Source organism: Trichechus manatus, unplaced genomic scaffold (genome assembly GCF_000243295.1).
Source record: "Trichechus manatus latirostris isolate Lorelei unplaced genomic scaffold, TriManLat1.0 scaffold00044, whole genome shotgun sequence".
NCBI classification, from domain to species: domain Eukaryota; kingdom Metazoa; phylum Chordata; class Mammalia; order Sirenia; family Trichechidae; genus Trichechus; species Trichechus manatus.
The window spans coordinates 10,042,361-10,065,562 of record NW_004443980.1 but is presented as its reverse complement, the minus strand read 5'-3'; the positions used below and the strand labels follow the sequence as shown (position 1 = coordinate 10,065,562).

General features: G+C 37.7%; 1 protein-coding gene across 2 annotated transcripts in view; it reads left to right on the top strand.

Moving 5' to 3' along the window:
* Positions 1–23,202, top strand: part of GTF2F2 (general transcription factor IIF subunit 2) — a 181,408-nt gene that overhangs the window by 27,324 nt on the left and 130,882 nt on the right. For both annotated transcript variants that reach the window (XM_004376598.2, XM_023731600.1), the window contains exons 3-4: positions 6,356–6,374; positions 7,443–7,587. In XM_004376598.2, the coding sequence (XP_004376655.1) occupies positions 6,356–6,374; positions 7,443–7,587 (164 nt within the window). The remainder of the gene's footprint in view (positions 1–6,355; positions 6,375–7,442; positions 7,588–23,202) is intronic.

Genomic DNA, 23,202 nt, shown 5'->3' with positions numbered 1-23,202 from the left:
TTGTGGCACTTACTACAGCCACCAGGGCGGGTCGGTAATCAGTGCAGGGCAGGTTCCAGTAGGCTGTGCCTGTGCTGCTTGGTGGTGTGATGTTAAGCGCATGGTGCGGGTAGGCAGGATGGAGGGGGGGAAATTGTTATGTGTGGAGCTAAGATGGATATGGGAGAGAGGAGAGAGGGACAGGAGCCAAAAACATACAAACAAACAAAAAGGAGTGCAAGGGGAGCTTGCTCTTGGAGTGGAGAGATGAGAGAGTATGAAATGGAGAAAAACAAAAAGGGGATGAAGAAAAAGAATGAATAAATAAAAATCAGAAAGAAAAAAGAACAGCAGAGCTCCCAGGGATCCCACGAGTGCAGCTATGAGGTCTGGGGAAGTTGTTCTGAGGTGTTGCAGTACAGCCTGGCTAGAAGGCGTAGATGTATTCAGCACCAGGTATTCAGGGAACTGAAGGAGAAGGAAGGTGTAGAGAGACGAGAAACTGAGTAATGAAGAAAGACAAAAAGAGAAAAAGAGGGGAAAGAAAAGAAAGCAAATTAAAAAAAAAAAAAAAGAACCAGGAAAGTCCCCCAAAAAACAGAAAAAATAAAAGAAAAAACCCACAAGAAATGAAATGCCCTAAGGGATCCCTCTGCATGTCTGCGCAAGCCGAGGGGGTATGTTCCAAGCTGCGCAGCACCGCCTGGCCAGAACAGGCTCCCAACTCAAGAAAAGAAAAAGAAAACAAACAAACGAACAAAAGCCTGGGTACCCCACCAGCATGGCAGCCCAGACTGGGAAGCCGTTCCACCCTCAAACGGAGCTCCGCGGTCCCTCAGGAAGAAGCAAAGATGGCACACGGAGCCAGGTATTCGAGCGAAAGGAGTGGGAGGTGGTGAGAAGTAAGGAAGAAATAAATAGAAGCGGTAAAAAAGCAACAACATTTGGCACTCAGAGAGCCAGCCAGTGTGGGTGGGTGGAATCCAAGTTGCCGGTGCGTCCTGGACAAGAGTCTGTGGCCACAGGAAGCAGAGGAGGCCGAGTGGGGGTGAAGAAGGATCAGGGGTGGGGAAGCGTATATCGCAAATTACTGGAGCTCCTCAGCCCCTCAGGAGGAAGCGAAGACGGCGCCCGGAGCCAGGTATCTGAGTGAAAGGAGGGGGAGGTGGTGAGAGGTAAGGAAGAAATCAAAAGAAGCAGAAAAAAAGCAACACCAGCAGCCAACAAATGGCACTCAGAGAGCTGGCCAGTGCGGGCGGGTGGAATCCAAGCAGCTGGTGCTTCCCGGACAAGAGACTGTGGCCGAGGGATCAGAGGAGGCTGAGTGGTGGTGAAGAAGGGTGGGGGATGGGAAAGCGTATATCACAAATTACCAGTTGTTCTGTCTCCTGCTGGAAGCTCCGTGAAGCTGCTTTCTCATACCTCCTATTTGCCAATCTCTGATAGGAATCCAAGATGGCGGATTCGCGCTGCGTTAGCTGATAGAGGACCGCTGCATGAATCTCTCCTCACTGTCTGTTCTCTTGTCAGTTTTCTTACTCCATTGGTCCTTGGCTGAGTTCTTTATCTCTTCATTTTATGTTTTAGGGTTTCAGGATTGCTGTTTTCTTTGGGATAGTTTTTCGAATCTTTGCTGTGGAGGGATGGCGTTGTGCTTCTGCCTAGAGCACCTTGTTGCTGGAAGATACTTCAGTTTTCAAAATGTTTGATACATGTTTTATTTTACTGACAGTCACGTGTTGTTGTGTGCCTTCGAGTCAGTTCTGATTCTTAGTGACCCTGTTTGACAGAGTAGAACTGCCGCATAGAATTTCCAAGGCTGTAATCTTTACGGGAGCAGATCACCAGGTTTTTCTCAAAGCAGCTGGCAGGTTTGAACCATCAACGTAACAACTAACCATTGTGCCACCAGGGCTCTTTGTAACAATCATATAGTCTGTACTCATATCACTTCTCCCAAACACTTTTACTTCTAGCTTTAGTGATAAACATATTTAACATTCAAGGTCATGTGGGGTCCACTACTGATAAAATATATACAAATAAAAAGTCAACGAGATAGAATTTTTCATCTGTACAGTTGACTAAGAACATGAAGGCAAAACTGCACAGTATTAGGCATTCGTATCTGAAAATATTACCGTGTTGTACAATAGTTGATGTTTATAATTTGACCACAGGTCATCATGAAGAAGTTAAATAGTAGTTGTAATATATAACAGCAGAAGGTCACATATACCTCATAAATTCATGCACAAAGACAAAAGAATATGTAATACTTTTAAAGTAAGTTTTAAGTCTTCAAGGATTAATGTCTTTTTTTCTGGAAAAGTAACTCATCCAAATCTCATCAATCTCTTATCATTCCAGCTAAGATGCCGTTATAATTATGTGTATGTGAAAATGAGGATATGTTCGCCTCCTGTGCTCCCTAATTGCATCTGAGTGCTTTTCTAGTCACCGAGACTGGAAATGTCAGCATGATCTTTTTAATTTATCCTTTTTCCTTTGCTGCCCACTTCCTGTCAGTTCTCTTCTGTCAATTCTTATAGCTTAATGACCCTGCCATGGATTTCTTCCTTACCTCCTACCACTCCCTGGTTTAAGCCTTCATTATTATTATTTTTTTTCATTACTTTTTATGTGGTTTTTTGCATTAACCTCAATCCAGTTCACTAAACACTATGTGGATGCCTTATATGTTTGCTTTGCCTTGCCTTTAGCATCTCTATCTTAAAGACAGCAAAATTATATGCTTTTAGGAGCCATAATCAATAGTGATGGGGAAGAGACTGGTAAATTCCAATTCCTGTCCCATCTATGCATGTCCGGGGGATTGTTGTCATGCTGAAATGTGGTCCCAGTGTTGCCAAATCTTCTAGAGTTGTAAGAGAAGCTGGAAATTCATATGTTTATGTGAAATCTTAAGATTTTTTTCACCTTTGTTCTAGATACTTCCCCAGCAAAAAGGAGATTTACATTTTAATATATTAAAGATCAGGAAACAAGTATGTTTTAGAGTCTGTACTCCTTAGTCTGGCCTAAGAGCTCTTTACTACTTGATTCCAGTCTAGCATTCACCGATGTCAGAAAGAATGTGTTACTTTTTCACTTTGGTGTTCACTTGGGCTATTCACTTAGCCTTGAATGCCCCCATGTTGTTGCCCTCCTCACTCAATTCATCTTTTCCCTAGCCTTCTAGTCTTCATTTCTGTGACAATATGTTATACCTCTGTTATAAAGTTATTATTTTGATCAGATGGAATCTGACTTGTGCATTAAACTAGGACCTCCTTGAGGACAAGGACTTAATGCTTATACCGGGTACCTAGTACAGTGCCTAGTGGATGACTGAATGAGTGACTGAGTGACTAACTGAAGGCAGATAGGGATGCAGTTGGGTGTTGTAGATACAATAGTTTTCTAACTGGTCTTCATGTCTGTAGTCACCTTTAATCTGTTCCATATATCCTTATTTGTGCAAGCTTCCTGGAGCGTATCTTTGTACATGTTAATTTTTACTGTACTTTAGATGAAGGTTTACAGAACAAATAGTTTCTCATTAAACAGTTAGTACACATATTGTTTTATGACAATGGTTAACAACCCCATGACATGTCAACACTGTCCCTTCTCAATCTTGGGTTCCCTATTACCAGCTTTCCTGTCCCTCTTGCCTTCTGGTCCTTGTCCCTGGACTGTTGTGCTTCATTAGTCTGGTTTTGTTTAATGGGGCTGTCTCATCTTTGGCTGAATGGTGAACCTTGGGAGTGAATTCATAACTGAGCTAAAAGGGCGTCTTGGGGCCATACTCTCAGGGTTTCTCCAGTCTCTGTCAGGCCAATAAGTCTGGTCTTTTTTGTGAGTTACAATTTTGTTCTACATTTTTCTCCAGCTCTGTCCAGGACCCTCTGTTGTGATCCTGTCAGAGCAGTCAGTGGTGGTAGCTAGGCTGGGCTCAGTCTGGTGGAGGCTGTGGTAGTTGTGGTCCATTAGTCCTCTGGACTAATCTTCCCCTTGTATCTTGTTTTCTTCATTCTCCTTTGCTTTCGAAGACATGAGACCAGTGGAGTATCTTAGATGGCTGCTCACAGGCTTTTAAGACCCCGGATGCTACTCGCCAAGGTAGAATGTACATCATTATCTTTATTATAAACTGTGTTATGCCAATTGAGCTATATGTACATGTTAATTCTTCTGTTCAGATAATCCGTATGGATCTCCATTGCCTATAAAATAAAGTCTGTACTCTACTGTGGTACTCAAAATCTTCATAGTTTAGCTCCAATTTCCATTATAGTTCATTTCTCACTATTTGTGATTTTGCATTCTTCCTTCCAGCTACTTCTAATACTTTTTTGATCAGACTTTTCTGTGACTTTGCTCAGCTCTTCACTTCTGTGCTACTATTTCCCCCTTTCAGCCTGTTGAAATCCTGATACCCTTCAAGGGTTAGCGCAGAGCCGCCTCCTTCGTTGAGCCATTCCTTAACTCTGAAAATGGAAGAAATAGTATCCTGTCTGATCCTGGCACATTGTGTTCTCCATTTAATCCTTAACATTTATCTCTATTTTATAGTTATGTATGTACCTTTTGTGTCTCCTGGCAAGGGACAGGGACCTTACATTTAGTACTTTGGATGTCGTATGTAAAATAAAATTTTTTAAATTTTAATAAAATTAGGCTATAATATAGGATGTACATTGATGCCATTGTAAAAAAAAATTGAAAAATGTACATCCAGATATATAAAAAGTCTGAAAGGAGATACACTGTACTAAGATATTAACAGTGAAATTATGGCTATTTTAAAACATCTTTTAGCTTTGTATTAAAAAATATTTATAATGAGCATATATTGTTTTTATAATAGAGAAAAATTGATTATAATTTTTAAAAATTAAATTCAGTAATTTTTTTATCTTTAAGATTTTGTTAGGTAAATAAAACATTATTTAAACAAAATAGTAAAATTTCTGAAATACCATGTATATCTGGCTTTACATGCACATTTACATGCTGCTGAATGCTGAAAATAAAGATAAGAAAGATAAGACTTGTAATAATATCATTATTTGGTAAAATAATATTAGGACAGTTTATAATAGTGTAAAGTGATACACACTTACCTAAAATGCTCATGTGAGATTAATGTGACTTTATTTTTCCTGTAAGATTACAAATAGGATAGAGTACAGGTAGTCCCCGATTTAATGATGAGGTTCTGTTCTGACGACCTAAGTCGAATACCTCATTTTTTTCCTTAGTTTTCATTATTATAGCCTTTTATTATCAAGATCTTTATAAATCCAGTCTTTCTTTGTTTTTGGGGGTTGGAGACATTACATACAAACTTACAGATATATTTGAATACATACATAAAAAATACACAAATCGTAAAAATTTACTCAGTGAAAAGTTGGACAACAATGGCGTTTTGTCAGTTGGGGTAGTAACTCCTCTGCTTGTGGAAGGTTCTGCATCATCTAGATTATCCCTGGGAATGGGGTTGGTGTTTCTAGTCAGAAAATTAGTGAGAGTTGTCTCTATGGTCCTTTTCTTTCTTTGTCCTCATATATTTTGCTGTAACATCTCTTTGCTTCCCAAATCTACGTATAGACTTACAGCAAAGCAATCAGTGTTTGGGTCCATGTTTTCAAGCAGCTCAAGCCCCTGATTTAGTTTAGAAAAAACTCTAGCTAATCCTTTCACTGTGAAATTACTTGACACCTTCTCTCCTTCCTTCTCCTCATTATTTCTTTCTTCAGCATTTCTTTCCTCTTCAAAATTCATTAAGTCCTGACCTGTCAGTTCACCTTCTTTGTGATCTATGAGCTATTCCACGTCGGCAATATCAAGTTCTGAATTCATTGTCCGTGCCATATGGACAATTTTCCCCCTGATCTCTTTTATCCTATTATTCTGATCAAATGCTTGGAGCCTGTTCACATAGCTCACCAAGTTTTTCCATATCCCCTGCATGCATTTTCCCATAACTTCCTCACAGGAAGATACAGTGTTCCAGCCTGCTATATGGCAGTGTTTTGAACAGTAAATCATAAATTGAACATCTGGAAGTGAACATCTGAGAATGATAACATCAGCAGATTACGTGCTGCAACATTGTAGTACATATTACTAACAACAGAATGTACAAAGAACAGGACCATCGTAAGTGCAGTTTGTCATAACTCGAATATATTGTAAATCGGACTGTCTGTAGTTGAAGGGATGCCAAGGGTGACTTAGTTTATCTCTGTACGTGTAGTATTGTATGCAGATATGAGGTGGTGTTATTTCTTTTTGCTTACATTTGGTGAGGGGACTATAAACTTTAATTAAATATATATTTTTAATTTCTTTTCCTCTCTTTTAGGACTCAAGGAAGAACCGAGGTAAGATTATTTATGCGAAAATTTTATTTAAAACATAATATTGTTGTACTGTGCATTACTAATAGTAATGTTTGCATTCTGGAAAACTTCTCATCAAATGAATGACTCATGCTCAGGAGCACATAAAGGCATAAACGCCACCCTTATGTGAATGAATGGACTCTTCTGGTTATTCATTCACGTATTTTTTTCCTTTGACCTAAATATCCCCTCTTGTTATTCTGAAACCTAGTATTTCTTCAGTGTAGCACAAACACTTGATTTGGATTTGGGGGGAGGGGGGTTAGATTGTGATCTATTAAGTCTAGGGCATAATTTGTAGTACCCAGTACATAGATAGATGTTTAGTAAATATTCATAATCTTCCTACATGGTTACGAGATTACTAATTTTATGTTTATTGTTCTTTTGGGGAGATCTGGTATACAGTAAAAATCATTTTGAAAGAATACCTACTGTGTCTTTCTATTCTAAACCTTAATATTGAATTATCCTTGTAAATATTTAGTTGTATTTGCTGAAATATTTAGAAGTAAAACATCATCATGTACTCAAACAGTAGTTATTAAAATCTGAAAAAGAAATTTATCTTCTGTTTATGGGGGTGCTTAAACTTTTCAGTGTAAATAGCTCACTTCCTCCCTTGCAATACAGTAGCTTTTAAAAAATTTTTAAAATATTCATCTGCTCAGCAAATACTCCTGTGTGCCAAGCACTTTGTTAGGCTATAAAGGTAGCAAGACGTGATCCCTTTACCTCAGAGACCTTAGGGAAAAATAATTTTATTCATGTTTTGGGAAGATTTTCCTCAGCCACAGACCAGGGAAGACATTGGAAAGCTATCTTTATAATGATAGAATAGCCCCATTATCTTGGTAAATGGGAATAGATTCTCTTTTTATGACTAAGTATTAAAGATTTTTTGATAAGGTTTAAAAAATATGTTTAATAAAGACTGGAAAAAAATTCAATTTTAAAAAACTATTTGATTTATAATAAAAAGTTTCTGTGCAGATACTTTGAAGACAGAAGTGTATTGTAATAAGCCTTTGTTAATGTGTCTGTTAGGTGTCATTTACTTTGAATGAAGATCTTGCAAATATTCATGATATTGGCGGAAAACCAGCTTCAGTCAGCGCTCCTAGAGAACATCCGTTTGTCTTGCAAAGTGTCGGAGGACAGACATTAACAGTATTTACTGAGAGCTCATCAGGTAAGTGGGAATGGATTTATTTAATTTTGTGTAGATTTACTGTCTCAACATGCTCACATGTTTCTTTTTCTAAGGTCATTATTAAGGCTGTTCTACCTAACATTCTGTCTATTTCTGTTATTCATATCATGCTCTCTCTCTTCTCTGTAGCTTTCTTGTAGTTAATGAAATTGTGCCATTATTCATGAAAGGTTTAATTTCCACTTTGGGTGTAAAGAAATAGAATAAAGCAGATGAGAGAATATGGTGCATCAAGCTGTCTTCTAAGATGTTGAAGAAACAGTGTTCTGAGTTTTGCCATGATAAGGTCATCATTCTTTGTCTTGGTGAATTGATACTCAGCAACTGTAAGTTGTGTTTAAAAACATACTGCTTAATATTAGGGAATATTTTAGTCTGGATTTTTGCTCCTGTATACTTTCTATACTAAGCAGGTCTTTTTAATGCATAAAGATCAACTGCTTTCAACTAGTATTGACTCCCAAGAAGCTCTTTGTAGAGTATAGTTTTTAAGTTATGTGTGTTTGCCATGATATTTTCAACTGTTCAGTAAATCAGGAGCAAGAGTTTTAGTTGGTGAATAAATAGAGTGAGCTTTTTTGCGGCATATGTTCACAAGTATATGTTTGTTTTTGTTGTCTCGTGGTTTTTATCCTTCATTGAGTTTAGAGTATTACTATTAAAGCAACAGGCCACCTCATTAGTTTAACAGAGCTAATTTTCTCATATCTAATTCAAGAAGTTTATTGGTTATGTAAAAGAAAAAAATCTATGATTTTGTTGTGTCTCATCAAACCTTTCAAAGATAGCTATATGAAATTATAGAATAATAAGAATGTCATTGTTTGTAAAAAAGAAATATCCTCATATAAAGTATTTGTGGCGTTCAAGGATTACCAGTGGCAACATAAACTGATTTATTTTGCATATAGAATCTAACAAAATGGTAAAGTATAAATTTTCTGACATGTTTTAAATTTTGTTTTATTGCATTATCTTGATGCTATAATAATTTGTAGTATAGTATTGTGAGAGGTAGGGCATATTTCATTTTATTTTATTTTTGTTGTTGAGAATATACACATCAGAACATATACCAATTCAACAATTTCTACATGTACAATTCAGTGACACTGATTACATTCTTCAAGTTATGCAGCCATTCTCGCCCTCCTTTTCTCAATTGTTCCTCCCCCGTTAACATAAACTCACTGCCCCCTAAGTTTCCTATCTCCTCTTTCAAGTTGCTGTTGTCAGTTTGATTCAGTATAGATAGTTCTTAAAAGAGCACAATGCTCAAGGAAGATATTCTTTACTAGTTAAGCTAAACTGTTGTTTCATTTTAAGAAGACTTCAGGGAATCTTTTTGGATTGAGGCTTAAAGATTATTTCAAGGCAGTAGTTTTCAGGGTTCATCCAGCCTCCATGGCTCCAGAAAGTCTGAACTGCGTGAGAATTTTTAATTCTGTTCTACATTCTCCCCTCCCTCCCACCCCCCAAATCAGGATTTTTCTGTGGAGAATATTAAAGTCACAATGTCTTCAACACATGCATTGTATACAGGGAAAAAAAATTCATTCAGCAAATATTTATTGTATGCTACATTGTGCAAGGCATGGTCTAGGCACACCCAAGGAACCTGAAATTTGCCTTGTAATTGATGGGATTTAATAAGACTTATGGTGCAGTGGTTAAGCGCTTGGTTGCAAATTGAAAAGTCAGTGGTTCGAACCTACCAGCTGCGCCACGGAAGAGAGATGTGACAGTCTGCTTCCAGAAAGATTTACAGCCTTGGAAATCCTGTGGGACAGTTCTACTCTGCCCTGTAGGGTTGCTATGAGTCTAATTCGACTCGACGGCAGCAGGGTTTTTTTTTTTAAATAAGACCCATTAAACCTGTGAGGTTTTCTCTACTCTTGTGGTTGTACCTGGAGTGGAAGAAGGCCTGGCACCAATATGACAGAAAGGAGGCAGAGCCTTGATGAAAGTTTGAGGTAGGGAAGCTTGAACTTCTTTGTAGCAAAAGGCACTCTATTTCAGAATTTTTATATCTTACTAATAAGTAGCTAGTTTTTCCAAAGCATGATTTATTGCTGGTACTTTTACAAAAAAAAAACAGTAGTAAGCTAGGATTTGTTATCCTCAAAATTAATCTTCCATTTTTAGTCTTTTAAATCCCTTAGCTATTGTTGAACCCTTTTTGAACATTTTGTGTTCACATTTCTAGTTAGATTGTACTCTAGACTGACTGTGGTATTCTAAGGATTATCTTGGCAAGGATATGGGAAAGGATCAAGATTGTCATCCTTGTTCTAGAGTTTGGACAATATGTTCTTGCTTTGTAGAACTGTGATAATACAAGCACAGGTCTAAGTTGTGTGTAGATGGTATACACTATTAACAAATTGTTTACTTCTTAATCACATTAATCATTTCTGTTTCATATTGTCATTTGACTTTCTTGCCCCTTTCTGTAAAATGGGGATAAAATTATTTATGTTTATATATAAATATGAATATATTTAAAACACTTAGAACAATGCTTGGTGTATAGTAAATAGTAAATGTTAGCTGTTGTTATGACTGTTATTAACATTAGATCTTATTTTTAACCTCTTTAGGTTTCAAGTTTGTTTTGAGGCAGGTTCATGCATTTTAGTTAAGTCTGAGAGTATATCACTTAGTAAAATTCAGTTGATGGCGATTTTTATGTGCAGTATTTTATGATTGCCTGGATGACAAAAAAAAAAAAAGCTTTAGGGTTGTTATCACCAAATTATTTTACTTTCTAAGGAACCTTACATCCTTTGTTTTTCTAGTCATTAAGACATTAGTTCTACAGCTGGATTTCTTGGAGCTCTAGGAAGTCATAAGTAGACAGCAGTAGGTCTGTGATTGTCATAATATTTAAAATATTAGATATACATGTACATGCATGTTCTTCTGTAAGACAGGACCAAAGCTTTCACTGGAGTCTCAGAGGGGTCTGTGACCCAAGAAAGCTTCAGGGCAACTACTCTAGTGTAATGTTATCTTGGTTGGTCATGAACTTGCCAAAGTATAAGTGACTAAGCCTTTTTACGGTGAGTAAGCCATTTATCTTGCATTGAAATTTTTGATTAGCCTTCCTTCCTCCTCCACATTTCCCTGGGAAACGCTAAATAAATGATCTATTTCCTTATTAAATATTTTTGCAAGGATCTCTATTATCTATTACCCTTACCTCTGTGGAAATGCCTCATTTGTTTGGCCTTTATTTTCCCCCTCTTGGGTCTTCAGTTTAGTATTTTTATTTACTATTTCCCAATAAATATATAGAGATAACTTCTGTTTCTTCTGTGTCTGGCACCTTTACCTTTATTTAAACTTAGGTTTTCTTCTTTATTATTGCCAATTCTAGACTAAAAGTTGTTGTTCATTCATCTGTTCAACCAGTGTTTTTGGTGTTAGGCCCTGTGCTAGAGTAAGACTAGACTCCTGCCTGTGGGGCAACTGGTATGTGGAAAAATAATTACTATAATAGTGCTTAATTGAGTTGTGTACAGAGAAGAAAAAAAATATGCACTTTCCCTGAAGGAACTGGGAAGGACTTCAGAAGTAGAGATCATATTTGAACTGGCCCTTAAAGTATAAGAATAAGAATACCTGCATAGGAGGGACAAAAGTGAAGGTAAAATTCTTTTTTTCTAGCCTTCAGATATCCTACTCTTAACATTGGTTTCTCCTACCCTTCATACTCTGCCATATCTATCTAAAATAGTCCTGATTGGATCAAAGCAAAAAAGCTTCTAGTGTAGAGATGAAAAAAAATTTGAACTGGGGCAATGGGAATGGAAAAGAGAGATCATGTTCTAGAGATATTAGCAGTAATTTTGACAGTTTTTGCGGATGAATTGGCTGTGGGGGAATTGGAAGAGTGGGAAATCTAGACTGGCTTCCAGGCTTTTTTTGGCTTGAGCATCTGGGTGGATGATGAAATCGTTACTGAGTCAGGAATTATTGGAAGAAATGGGCAGGGTTAGAGGTGATAGAAACACAGTGACCTTTTGCCCTCAGTTTCATTATCTTTGACCCATTTATAGCAGTTCATTAATTCAGCAAATTGCTATTTGTGCCTACTTTTTGCAGGCCCTCTTTTAGGCTTGCGATACTTTAGTGAGCAAATTCTCTGCCTTTCTGGTGCTTACATTTTAGTGAAAGGAGACAACAACAAACAATAAACACAATAGACAAGTAAATTATATCACAGGTTAAAAGATGATAAGTTCTGTGGGAAAAAAGAACAGGGAAAGTAAGATCAGGAATACTAGGTTGAGAGTGGGGCTTGCAGTTTTAAATAGTGTGGTCACTGTGGCCCTTGTTGAGAAGGTGGGTTTTGAATAACATCTTGAAGGATGTCCAAGAGTTAGCCATGTGGAGTTAGTTAGCCAATTAGGAGTTTTAAAGTCTGTTTTATTCTGAGATTAGTATTGCCACTCATGCTCTTTTTTGGTAGCTGTTTGCCTGATATATTTTTTTCCAACTTTTGATTTTTAATAAATTTACATCTTTGTTTCTAAGGTGTGTCTCTTGTAGACAGCATATTGATGGATCCTGTTTTTTTCCTCCATTCTGTCACTCTCCATCTCTTTATGGGTACATTGAGGCCACTTACATTCAGTGTAGTTATTGATAGATGTGAGTTTATTGATGTCATTTTGTAGCGCTGTTTTTTGTGGTGCCGGCGTTTTCTTTGTTCCTCTTACTCTCCTGTGCTGAATTCCTTTTGTTTGTGGACTTTTTTTTCCATTTCTTTTGTTTTTGTAGGTTTTGTTTTTACTGAGACTTTATGTTTTTCCTCTTTATTTTTATGAGTCGGTTTGTTAACTTTCTTTGTGGTTACTGTGAAATTTACCCTTATCTTTCTAAGTTTGAAGCAGTCTATTATTACTTGGTATCGCCTTGCCTTCCTCTCCATTAGAAGGTTCTGTACCTACACCGTTTATTCCCTCTTTTATTGTTCTGATGTTGTTGCCATTATTAACTGCTCTGATTCCCTTTTGTATTTCTTTTGGTTTTGGATAGTCGTTGAGGGTTCATTTCCTAGATTGGTATCTGGCTGGTACGATCCTGCGTCCTAGATTCAGCCTGTGAGCTGAAGTTGTTTATTCTCAGATTGAAGGACTCCCTTTAGTAATTCTTTTAAGTTTGGTTTGGTTTTTACATATTCCCTTAATTTCTGTATATCTGGAAATTTCCGAATTTCACCATCATATTTGAATGAGAGTTTTGCAGGATATATTATTCTTGGCTGGCAGGAAGGTTTTATATATGTCATCCCATTGCCTTCTTGCCTGCATGGTTTCTGCCGAATAATCTGAGCTCAGTCTTATTGTTTCTCCTTTCTGTGACTTTTTGTTTCTCTCAAGCTGCTCTCAGGATTCTTTGTCTGTCTTTGGTTTTGACAAGTGTGATTATGATATGCCTTGGCGATTTTCTTCTGGGGTCTATCCTACATGGGATACATTGAGCTTCTTGGATGGTCAGCTTTTTATCTTTCATGATATTGGGGAAGTTTTCTGTCAGCAGTTCTTCAGTGATCCTCTCTGTGTTTTCTGTTTTCTCCCCCTGTTCTGGAACTCCAATCGCTTGCAAATTTTTGCTTTTGATTGTGTCCCACATAACTCTCAGGGTCTCTTCATTTTTCTTTGTTCTTTTTTCTGAGTTTTCGTCAAACAGAGTTGTATCCATGTGTTTCTCTTCAATTCCACTGATCCTGTCTTCCACCATTTCAAATCTGCTTCTCAGCCCTTTTATGACACCGTCCATTTCTGAAATCTTGTTGTTTATGTTTTGGATTTCTAATTGTTTTTGTATAATTTCTAGTTGTGAATTTATTTTGGCATTTTGTTCCTGCATTATCTTCCTGAATTCTTCCAGTTTTTTGGTCTATATTTTCCGTGAATTTGTCTATTTTTTCCTCATTTTTGTCTGCTTGTTCCTTCAGCTCTTGGAGAATTCTGACTGTTAGAGATTTGAATCCCTATCAGGTAGTTCTAGTGCCTTTTCTTCCACTGGAAAGTTATCTGGTGTTTTATTTTGGACGCCTACTGGAACCATCCTGTCCTGTTTTTCTAAATGTTTTGATATTGTCTGCTGTCTTCGGGGCATTCAGTAGTTGTTTTTCTCGTTTATTGATTGTAGTTTTGTTTTTTTCATCCTGTTTTTTTGTTTTATTTGGCTATGTCTCCAATTGGCAGGGTCAGTCACTCAGATATGGTATAGCAGGGCAGGTCTAGCTGAAGAGGAGTTGCTGGGATGGGTTGTTTGTGGCACTTATTATGGCCACCAGGGCGGGCCAGTAAGCAGTGCAGGGCAGGTTCCGGTAGGGCCATGCTGTGGTGCTTAGTGGTGTGATGTTAAGCACACAGTGCAGGTAGGCTGGATGGAGGGCGGAGATTGTGATGTGTGGAGCTAAGATGGGTATGGGAGAAAGGAGAGAGGAGCAGGAGCCAAAAACATACAGACAAACAAAAAAGAGTGCTAGGGGAGCTTGCCGTTGGAGTGGAGAGATGAGAGACCATGAAATGGAGAAAAACAAAAAGGAGAAGAGGAAAAAAAGAAAAGAAAGGAGAAAAATGAATAAATAAAAATTAGAAAGAAAAAAGAAAAGCTCCCAGGGATCCCACTGGTGCATCTCCGAGTTCTGGGGAAGTTGCTACCAGGTGTTGAAGTACAGCCTGGCTAGAAGGCATAGAGGTGTCACTCAGCGCCAGGTACTCAGGGGACAGGAAGAGAAGGAAGGTATAGAGGGATGAGAAACTGAGTAATGAAGAAAGACAAAAAGGGAAAAGAAGACAAAATGTATTTAAAAAAAAAAAATCAAGAACAACCCTCAAAAAATACAGAAAAAAACTACGAAAGAAAGAAAAACGCTCTCAGGGATCTCTCTGCGCGTCTGCACAAGCTGAGGGGGTAGGTGCCAAGCCACGCAGTACTGCCCGGCTAGAATGGGCTCCCAATTCGAGAAAAGAGAAAAAAGTAAACAAACCATTCATGACAAACAAACGAACAAAAAGCCCCAGGATCCCACCAGCGTGGCAGCATGGGCCGGGAAGCAGTTTCACAGTTGAGCGGAGTTTCACAACCTTTTAGGAAGAAGCAAAGATGGCGCATGGAGCCAGGTATTTGACAGAAAGGAGGGAGAGGTGTGGTGAGAGGTAAGGGAGAAGTCAAAAAGAAGCGAAAGAAAGCAACAGCAGCAGCCAACAAGTGGCACTCGGATTCAGCCGGTGCAGGTAAGTGGAATCCAAGCAGCCAGTGCTTCCCAGCCAAGAGAATGTGGCCGCGAGAAGTAGAGGAGGCCGAGTGGGGGTGAAGAAGGGTGGGGGTGGAAAAATGTATATTGCTGTCTATCGGTGGTTCTGTCTCCTTCTGGAAGCTCCATGAAGCTGCTTTCTCGTAACCTCTCTTTGCTGGTCTCCAATAGGAGTCCAAGATGGTGGATCCGCACTGCGTTAGCCGGTAGGGGACCTCTGCATGAATCTCTCCTTGCTCTCCGTTCTCTTGTCAGTTTCTCACTCCATTTGGTGCTTGACTGAGTTCTTTATCTCTTCATTTGATGCTTAGGGTTTCAGGATCGCTGTTTTCTCTGTTTGGTTTAGTTTTTCGGATCTTTGCTGTGGAGGGACGGCGTGGTGCTTCAGCCTGCAGTGTCATGTTGCCCAGAAGTCGCCAACTAGGAGTTTTCAAGGCAGAGGGAACAGTTAGGATAAATGCCCATGGTGGGAGCAAGCCTGGTGTGTTCAAGGAGTAGCAAGGAGATCAGTGTGGATGGAGTAGATGAGCAAGGGGAAGGCTGTTAGGTGGGAGAAGAAGGGGGTCAGCTGTGGCACATCATGAAGGGATTTGTAAGCCATTGTAAATTGACTCTGGAGTTCTGGTAGTGCAGTGGTTAAAGCGATGGACTGCTAGCTGAAAGGTCAGCAGTTCGAAACCACAAGCGGCTCCATGGGAGAAACGTGGCAGTCTGCTTCCGTAAAGATTTACAGCCTTGGAAACCCTATGGGGTTGCTGTGAGTCAAAATCACCTTGACAGCAGTGGGTTTGGTTTGGGTATACATTGACTCTATGGCACCTAACAACAACAGCTTAAGAATTTTGAATTTTACTCCGAATGAAATGAAGTCAATGGAGGGTTTTGAGCAGAATCTGATATACATTTTAAAGGATCACTCTGACTGGTAGTTTGAGAAGAGACAATGAGGGGCAAGGGCGAAAGCGGTAGCCTATTGCAGTAATCCAGGGGAGAGATGACAGAGGCTCAGACCAGAGTGGTAGCAATAACAGAAGTCTAGTCTCTCACTCGATATCCAGTTCCCATATCTTTAGTTGTATTGACAGTACACTTAGACATCACCTGAAACACAAAAGATATAAAATCAAATTCATTTTCTCTGTTCCTTTATTCTCCATACATTTGTATTTCCGTCAGAGATACATCCTTCTGTTCTCTTGGCCATATTATTTCTTACCCTCCTCTTACTCCCATGTTCAGTTAGTTGCCTCATTTTGTCTTTTCTATAGTAGAAACCACTCATACTCATTTTTCTTTTTTTTAAATTTTTTCCCATACAAAAATTTATGCATACATTGTTATGTGACTCTAATTTCTCTCCCCATACTGTGACAGCACACTCCTCCTTTCCACCCCTGATTCCCATGTCCATTCAACCAGCTCCCAACCCTCTCTGCCTTCCCATCTCACCTCCGGACAGAAGCTACCCGTTTAGTCTCTTGTATCTACTTGAGCTAAGAGGGACACTCCTCATGTCATACTCATTTTTCAATACCACTTAATCCAAAGCAGTCCTCTGAAAACCTCACCCCTCATCTCCAGCCTCTTCCAATCCAGTCTGCTGCTTAATCTACTTGAAAGATCCCCTATCTTCTAGAATAGATTCCTGGCACAGCTGCCTTTGCTTTCCCCTTATTTTTTCCCTGCAGAAATGTTCCTCCCTTTTCTTTTCCATTTGTTTGCCTTTTACAGTCATAATCATCCTTTCTTTCACTTCTCTAGCCTACGTTGATTCTTCCTTCACCTGGAGTCATATGTCAGTAAAGTTTGTATTACTCATTTTGGCCCTTAATTAAACTTTGGGGTACGGGACTGTGTAGGTCTCATGCTTATCTCCGTAGTACCTAATATAGGATTGATCACTTAGGTGATATGCTTGTTAAAGCAAACACATGTTGAATAGTTTTGATTATTTTATCCTAGAAATAATAGTACCCTAAAGGTGTCACCTCATTGGCTGGGCAGGATTTCTTAAAACTGTTACTAAGCAAGACAGCTTGTTAGTGACTCAGAAAGATAGTAGTCTTTCTCCCTTCAAAGTTAACAGTTTTCCTTAAGAAGCTTGTTCAAAATTGAATATGGTATTCCTTTGCTTCCTACTTTATTTCTTGATGATTATACTTTTGTTTTGGCACAGATAATTCTTTTACTTTCTCTTTGCCGATCAGAATAGTTCAACCCCGTATGCTGTGACACTTGGTTAATCCGTGTGCACATTATAATAAGACATATTCCCCAGATAACATAACAGTTGAGATAATTGGGAGTATGTGATAATTTATTTGGTGGTAGCCTGCCTTGTTTACTTTCAATCTTGAATGTAGTAGCATATACCAAGACCCATATGTCTTAGAATGTATCAGTTTGTGTTTGAAGAAGAATATGTTGCTATGGAAATGATCTTTGAAGATACTGAATTACCAGTTATCTTGAAAACGAAACCAACATTATAGAAATTATAATCTGCTTTGCATAGTACTGTCCTGCCAAGTGTAGAAATTGAAGCTTAAACAAAATAAATGTTTTCGTTTTTGTTTTAAGTTGAATTTTTTTAGTGCTTATGGGAAACATTAACTTCCTGCATTTCCCACGGTTGTTGAGATTGGTGTATCAGGTATCCCATTTTGGGGGGTTTGAATTTAGCTATATGTATACATATGCATGTGCTTCTTACCCTTCAAAGTACAGCTGTGCAGCTGTTATCTTCATTTAATATTTTTCTTGTCACCGCTTTTAACATGAATTACACTCTGTTCCCTAAATTATCACCCTGTATACATTACTAGTTGCCATGCAGCGGGACTAAATGAAATTTTATTTAGCCTTATCTGTCATAATTATGAAGGAGCCTTGGTGGTGAGTGGTTAAATGCTCGACTGCTAACTGAAAGGTCAGTAGTTTGAACCCACCAGTTATTCAGAGGGAGAAGGACCTGGCAATGTGCTCCTGTAAAGATTACAGCCTATGGGGCAGTTGTTCTCTGTCCTGTGGGGTCGGTATGAGTTAGAATCAACTCAGCATCACAAAACAACAACAACAACAATCATAATTATAATTATTTTATGTAAGTTTAGTACAGTGGTTCTCAAAGTTTTTGTTCTCAGAAGCCCTTTACACATGACATGTTGGCATAAATAACATTTTTTATGTGAAAAACTTATTTACAAAAAAAAATTAATGAAAAGAGTGGCATTTTGTAAATCTCATTAATGTCTAGCTTAAAGACAAGGTAGATGCTCATATCCACTTCTGCATTCAGTCTAGAGCGATACGTTGGTTGAAGTACATGAAAAAATCTGGGCTCTTATAAACATATAGTTAGAGAAGGAGGATAATTACGGATATTCTTTTGATACTACACCAAAACTCTGTATGTGGAAGTTTCTTAAAGGTTAGTTGCAGTATAGGATCTGAAACCCTGTAAGTAAACTATTCACACTGTTAAGTTGAAACCCACTGGTCTGGCTTGTACTTTGAATGGCATGCATGATTTTTTAACATCATTACATTGCATATGCTAGTACATAGTCATCACATAAATGAGTAATAACATTAGTCATTTGGAAAATATTGGTTCACTGAGTTATGCAGATCTTTCAAACATTGATACATTTCATCATACAATATCAAAAATTTGCATGTATTACCATCACCGATGATTTAATCAGAAAAGTCTTCAGGTATTGGGAAACTATGAAACTTATGGTGGTGGGCACAAGTTTTCAAACCTCTAATTTTCACTTGAAAGGTTGAATTTTGCCAGTGGCAGCAAATACTGTCAGTTGTTTTCTTTGAAAGGATGGGTGTATTTCATTCATTGTTGAGAAAATATCTGTTGAATAAGTACCTGAATCTGAATAACCAGTTTCTGTCAGTTGTACTTTCAAGTAAAAATGGACTTCCATGAAAAAGTAACTCGTTTAGCTCACAACTCAAACAAGCAAACGGGTGCTTTTCTTTGAGACGATCATCCTCTGTTGGTATCCAGCAGAAGTGCTTTATGCATATTTCCTGTTTGGTATCACAGAATATTAAAGAAACATGTACTCAGGGATCGAAATTAAATAAAACATTTTTCTTTTCTGTTTCACCAAGGACATTCTCAAGTGAAGCTGACTTTTTTTTGTTACTGCAAGTGTGATGGTGAAGTCCGGTGGTACAGTAGGTACCGCTGCCTTGACGTGCGGTGAGGCGTCAGCAGTTTTACCCACCATCGCTTTTGTACCACCAGTGCGAGTGTCAACACAGTGAAAAAAGGCAATGAAATATTTTTATGAAAATAGTTTCACACTTATGGACACCAAAATGATCTTGGGGGACTCCCAGAGATCCACAGACCATACTCTGAAAACACTGCCGATTTTGTGTGTTATAGTGAGAAAAGATTGCAAGTTTCATTTTTGGGATACCTTGTGATGTGTTGAACCCTTTTATTGGACTTGTTCTGAAAAAGGCACTTCTTCCACCAGTGCTTTTTAGGGCAGCACCATTCACAACAATGAATTGAATGCCTGTTGCTGTTGGTATTAAGAGTGCGTTACATGTTCTTTTCCCTGCATTTGAACCACTGTTTAAACTTTTCCTTTAGGTATTTATTACACATATGTATTAGTACCTGCTTACCAAGCTTTATCAATTCTCAGGCCAACTCCTGGTTGTCTTTCCTATCACTGTACTTCACATGCAGCCACCCTAAATCCTGCCCACCTTAGCATCCACACTCAGCCTTCTAACTTTTCCAGTGAATTACATGCAAAGGCCCCTGCAGAATGAGTATGGAGGCTCTATTTTTTGCTTATTCCTTAAGGCCTGGTGGCACAGTGGTTAAGAGTTTGGTTGCTAACCAAAAGGTCAGCAGTTCAAATCCAGCAGCCACTCCTTGGAAACCCTGTGGGCAGTTCTACTCTGTACTATAGGATCGCTATGAGTTGGAATTGACTCGATGGCAACTGGTGTTTTGGGTAATAGCCTTGCTACTGAACATTCTGAATCATACCAGTTTGAAGAAGAACAAACTGAGACAAAAATATATGAATTTAGTGTTCTGTATATTTCCTGAACTGCCACCAAGATTTGTGTCTGACAGCAGAAGTTTAGCTTTGAATTTTGCTGCCAACTGCCTGAGCCATGTTTATTCTCTGAAAAATTAAATGCATTAACAGAAAATTTTCCGTTATTCTGTGGCTAGAAAGAGAGTAAAAGGAATTTTTATACTCTTTTTATATTTTTCAGGTATGCTTACAAAAATATGTGGTTGGTTTGTACCACATATTTAATAATCTGGGGGTGGGAGTGAGGAGGAGGAAAAGACTGGAGTGTAAGTAATCAAAAATTCATTAAAAATTATGGTTTGTTCTTCAGCTTTTTTATAGTGAAGTATTTCAAGCCTACAGAAGAGTGTAGAGGATAGTGTAATCTGTACTTAACAGCCATATTTCGTAGATACTGACATTTGCTGTACAAGCAGTCCTTACCACAGTGTTGGGTTCCAGTGACTTCATTGTAAGTCGGTTCTGATGTAAGTTGAATACCTCTTTTTTTTTTTTTTTAAAGTTTTCATTATTATTACCTTTTGTTACTAGTATCTTTATAAATCTGATCTTTATTAGTCTCTGGGAGTTGGAAACATTACATATAAACATCTGGGAGTGAACATCTAATAATGATAACATCAGCAAATTATGTGCTGCAACTTTGTATGTGACCTGTTGCAGTCAGTCAATTCTGACTCATAGCAACCCTATAGGCCTGAGCAGAACTGCCCCATAGGGTTTCGAACTGCCAAACTTTTGGTTAGCAGCCTGAGTTCTTAACCACTGTACCACCAGGGCTCACTTTGTATGTGGTACAGAAATAAATAAAAGATGGTGATAAGGGCAGTTCGTCCAACTTGAATACATAAGAAGTTGGGGACTACATATATTTGTTTAAGATCTTTTTTTAAATAAGTAAATAAAACATCATATAATCGACACCCATTTTTTCCCATTCTTTTCCTGATCCTATCCCAGCTTCTTTTCCCATATCTTGAAGTCAGTGTGTATTATTGTTGTGACTCTGTGACTAGTCTTCAGTTGTCTACAAAACTTTACATTTTAGCTCCAGAAAATCAACAAAGTTCTTTGGAGATGATTTATGCAGTATCATCCAAATTTATAGCAGTTGTGAAAGTTGAGTGCTTAGGTTGGAGAGAGAGATTATAAGACAGGTATATTTTGACAAACATTTTTTGTTATGTTTCATCTGTTTCTTTAAGTATATGAATCTTTTAAAAATCCCTCGAATTTTAACATAATTTATGTGATCAGAAGTAATCATTAATGAGAGACGTTAAAAGTTTGCCCCATGTGTTCTAGGGGAGAATACCAAATGATGAGTAAAGAGCGTAAGAAGAGGTTTGAATTCTGTTTTAGCCTTGCTATCCATTCATTTTGTATTTTGGTAATGTCTTTGTTTCTATATCTGGGTTGTGATTTCTGTTAAATAAATATTTTTAGCATCTGTTTTCTGTATATCTTTTTTGTGATTATTACTAAGAATGTCAGAAAGTATCTAGTTTTTTTTATTGTATGTTATATTTGCCTATTACCAACATTCTTGGATGCTCAGCTTTTATCAAACCTGTCCATTTCCTGTTTGGTAAAGCAGTTAGGAAGAACTTAATGAAGTTTCTGTCACACCTTAGGGTAAATTTAGGTGACAGGCTATACAAACTCGTTTCCATTTTCCTTTGGATTTTCTGTAGCTTCCAAGTTTAAAGTTGGTTCTTTGTTTTGATCCATGTATACTAAAGATCCTTAGGAAGAACTTGGCTTCTTTACAAACTGAAACACAGCATTATAAGTCAGTTTTAAAATGTAAATTACTTAATTGAGTTTTTAAAACTAAGTCATTGAAAATTTTTAAGTAAAAATATTTTAATTTTTAAAAATTCATTTTCTTTGACTTTTTCAAGTAACTTTATTATTATTTTTAAAACCTAAGTCAAGGTTTTTATTGCACACAGGCATAGTCTCTTCTCTAGTTTTTTTGCAAATATGTGAATTTTTATATCAAAGTTTAATATGGGGAAAATGCCACATAGCTGATTTTTCTTTCTCTGCCTCATACCCTTACAGTATAGAAACAGAAGACAGGTTATTTGGTTGCCTTTATACTTTCATCACTTGAAAATGTACTAGTAATTCCCTTGAATAAAAGAAGTTAAGATTTAAAAAATTGATTTATTACCTCAAAAAGTAATACATAACTCTTTATTAAACAAGAAAAATGCATAATGTACAGAAGGCTTTCAAGTAAAAAAGACACCTCCTTCTCCCACAGCCTCACTAGTTCTACTTTCAGGGGTAACCACTGCAGACATAAAGGTTACGCAACAAAGAGTTACATGGCAAAAGAGTAAGAAGGCTTACCAAAATGAATTCAAAGCCTATGCTTGAATTACATTCTTGATTACCTTGGATGTGATACAGAGTGCCTTGTACCATTTTATATTGTTGTAACTACTTGGTTTGGAAGAATTAAGGGGATCTTTCATCAAGGTGTGTAAATATACATAGCGCTTATATCTTTGTCATTAAGCAATGATAAACCAAGACCAAATCTGTTGCCGTGGAGTCGATTCTGACTCATGGAGACCCTGTAGGATAGAGTAGAACTGGCCCATAGGATTTTCAAGGCCGTACTGTTTATGGAGGCAGACTGCCATATCTTTGTCCTGCCGAGCTGCTGGTGGGTTCGAACCACTTACCTTTGGATTAGTAGCTAAGCACTTAAACACTGCACCAGTGAGCACTTGTTTTGTAAACTATGGTTAGCATTTTACATGAATTACTTCTCACAATAAGCCTATGAGGTACACCATTGTTGTTTTATTTTACTGATGAGGGAGATGAGGCTTAAATAGGACATTATTTGTCCAACATCATGCAGCTTGTAAGCCTGTGCCCTTAATCATCATACTAGTGGTTTTCAAAATGTGGCTTTGAAATCATGGGATAAAAAATCAATTTTGTAGGTAATAGCATTAAGAAAGAGAAATAAAATGGAAAAATTTATCCTTTTTTTTTATTTTTTTGCTTTTTTTTAATTGTACTTCAGGTGAAGGCTTACAGAACAAATAGTTTCTCATGAAACAGTAGTACACATATTGTTTTATGACATTGGTTAACAACCCCACGACGTGTCAACCCTCTCCCTTCTTTTCTTTTTTTTTTTGTGAAAATACACATAGCCAAAGATACACCATTTCAAAAATTTGTACATGCACAGTTCAGTGA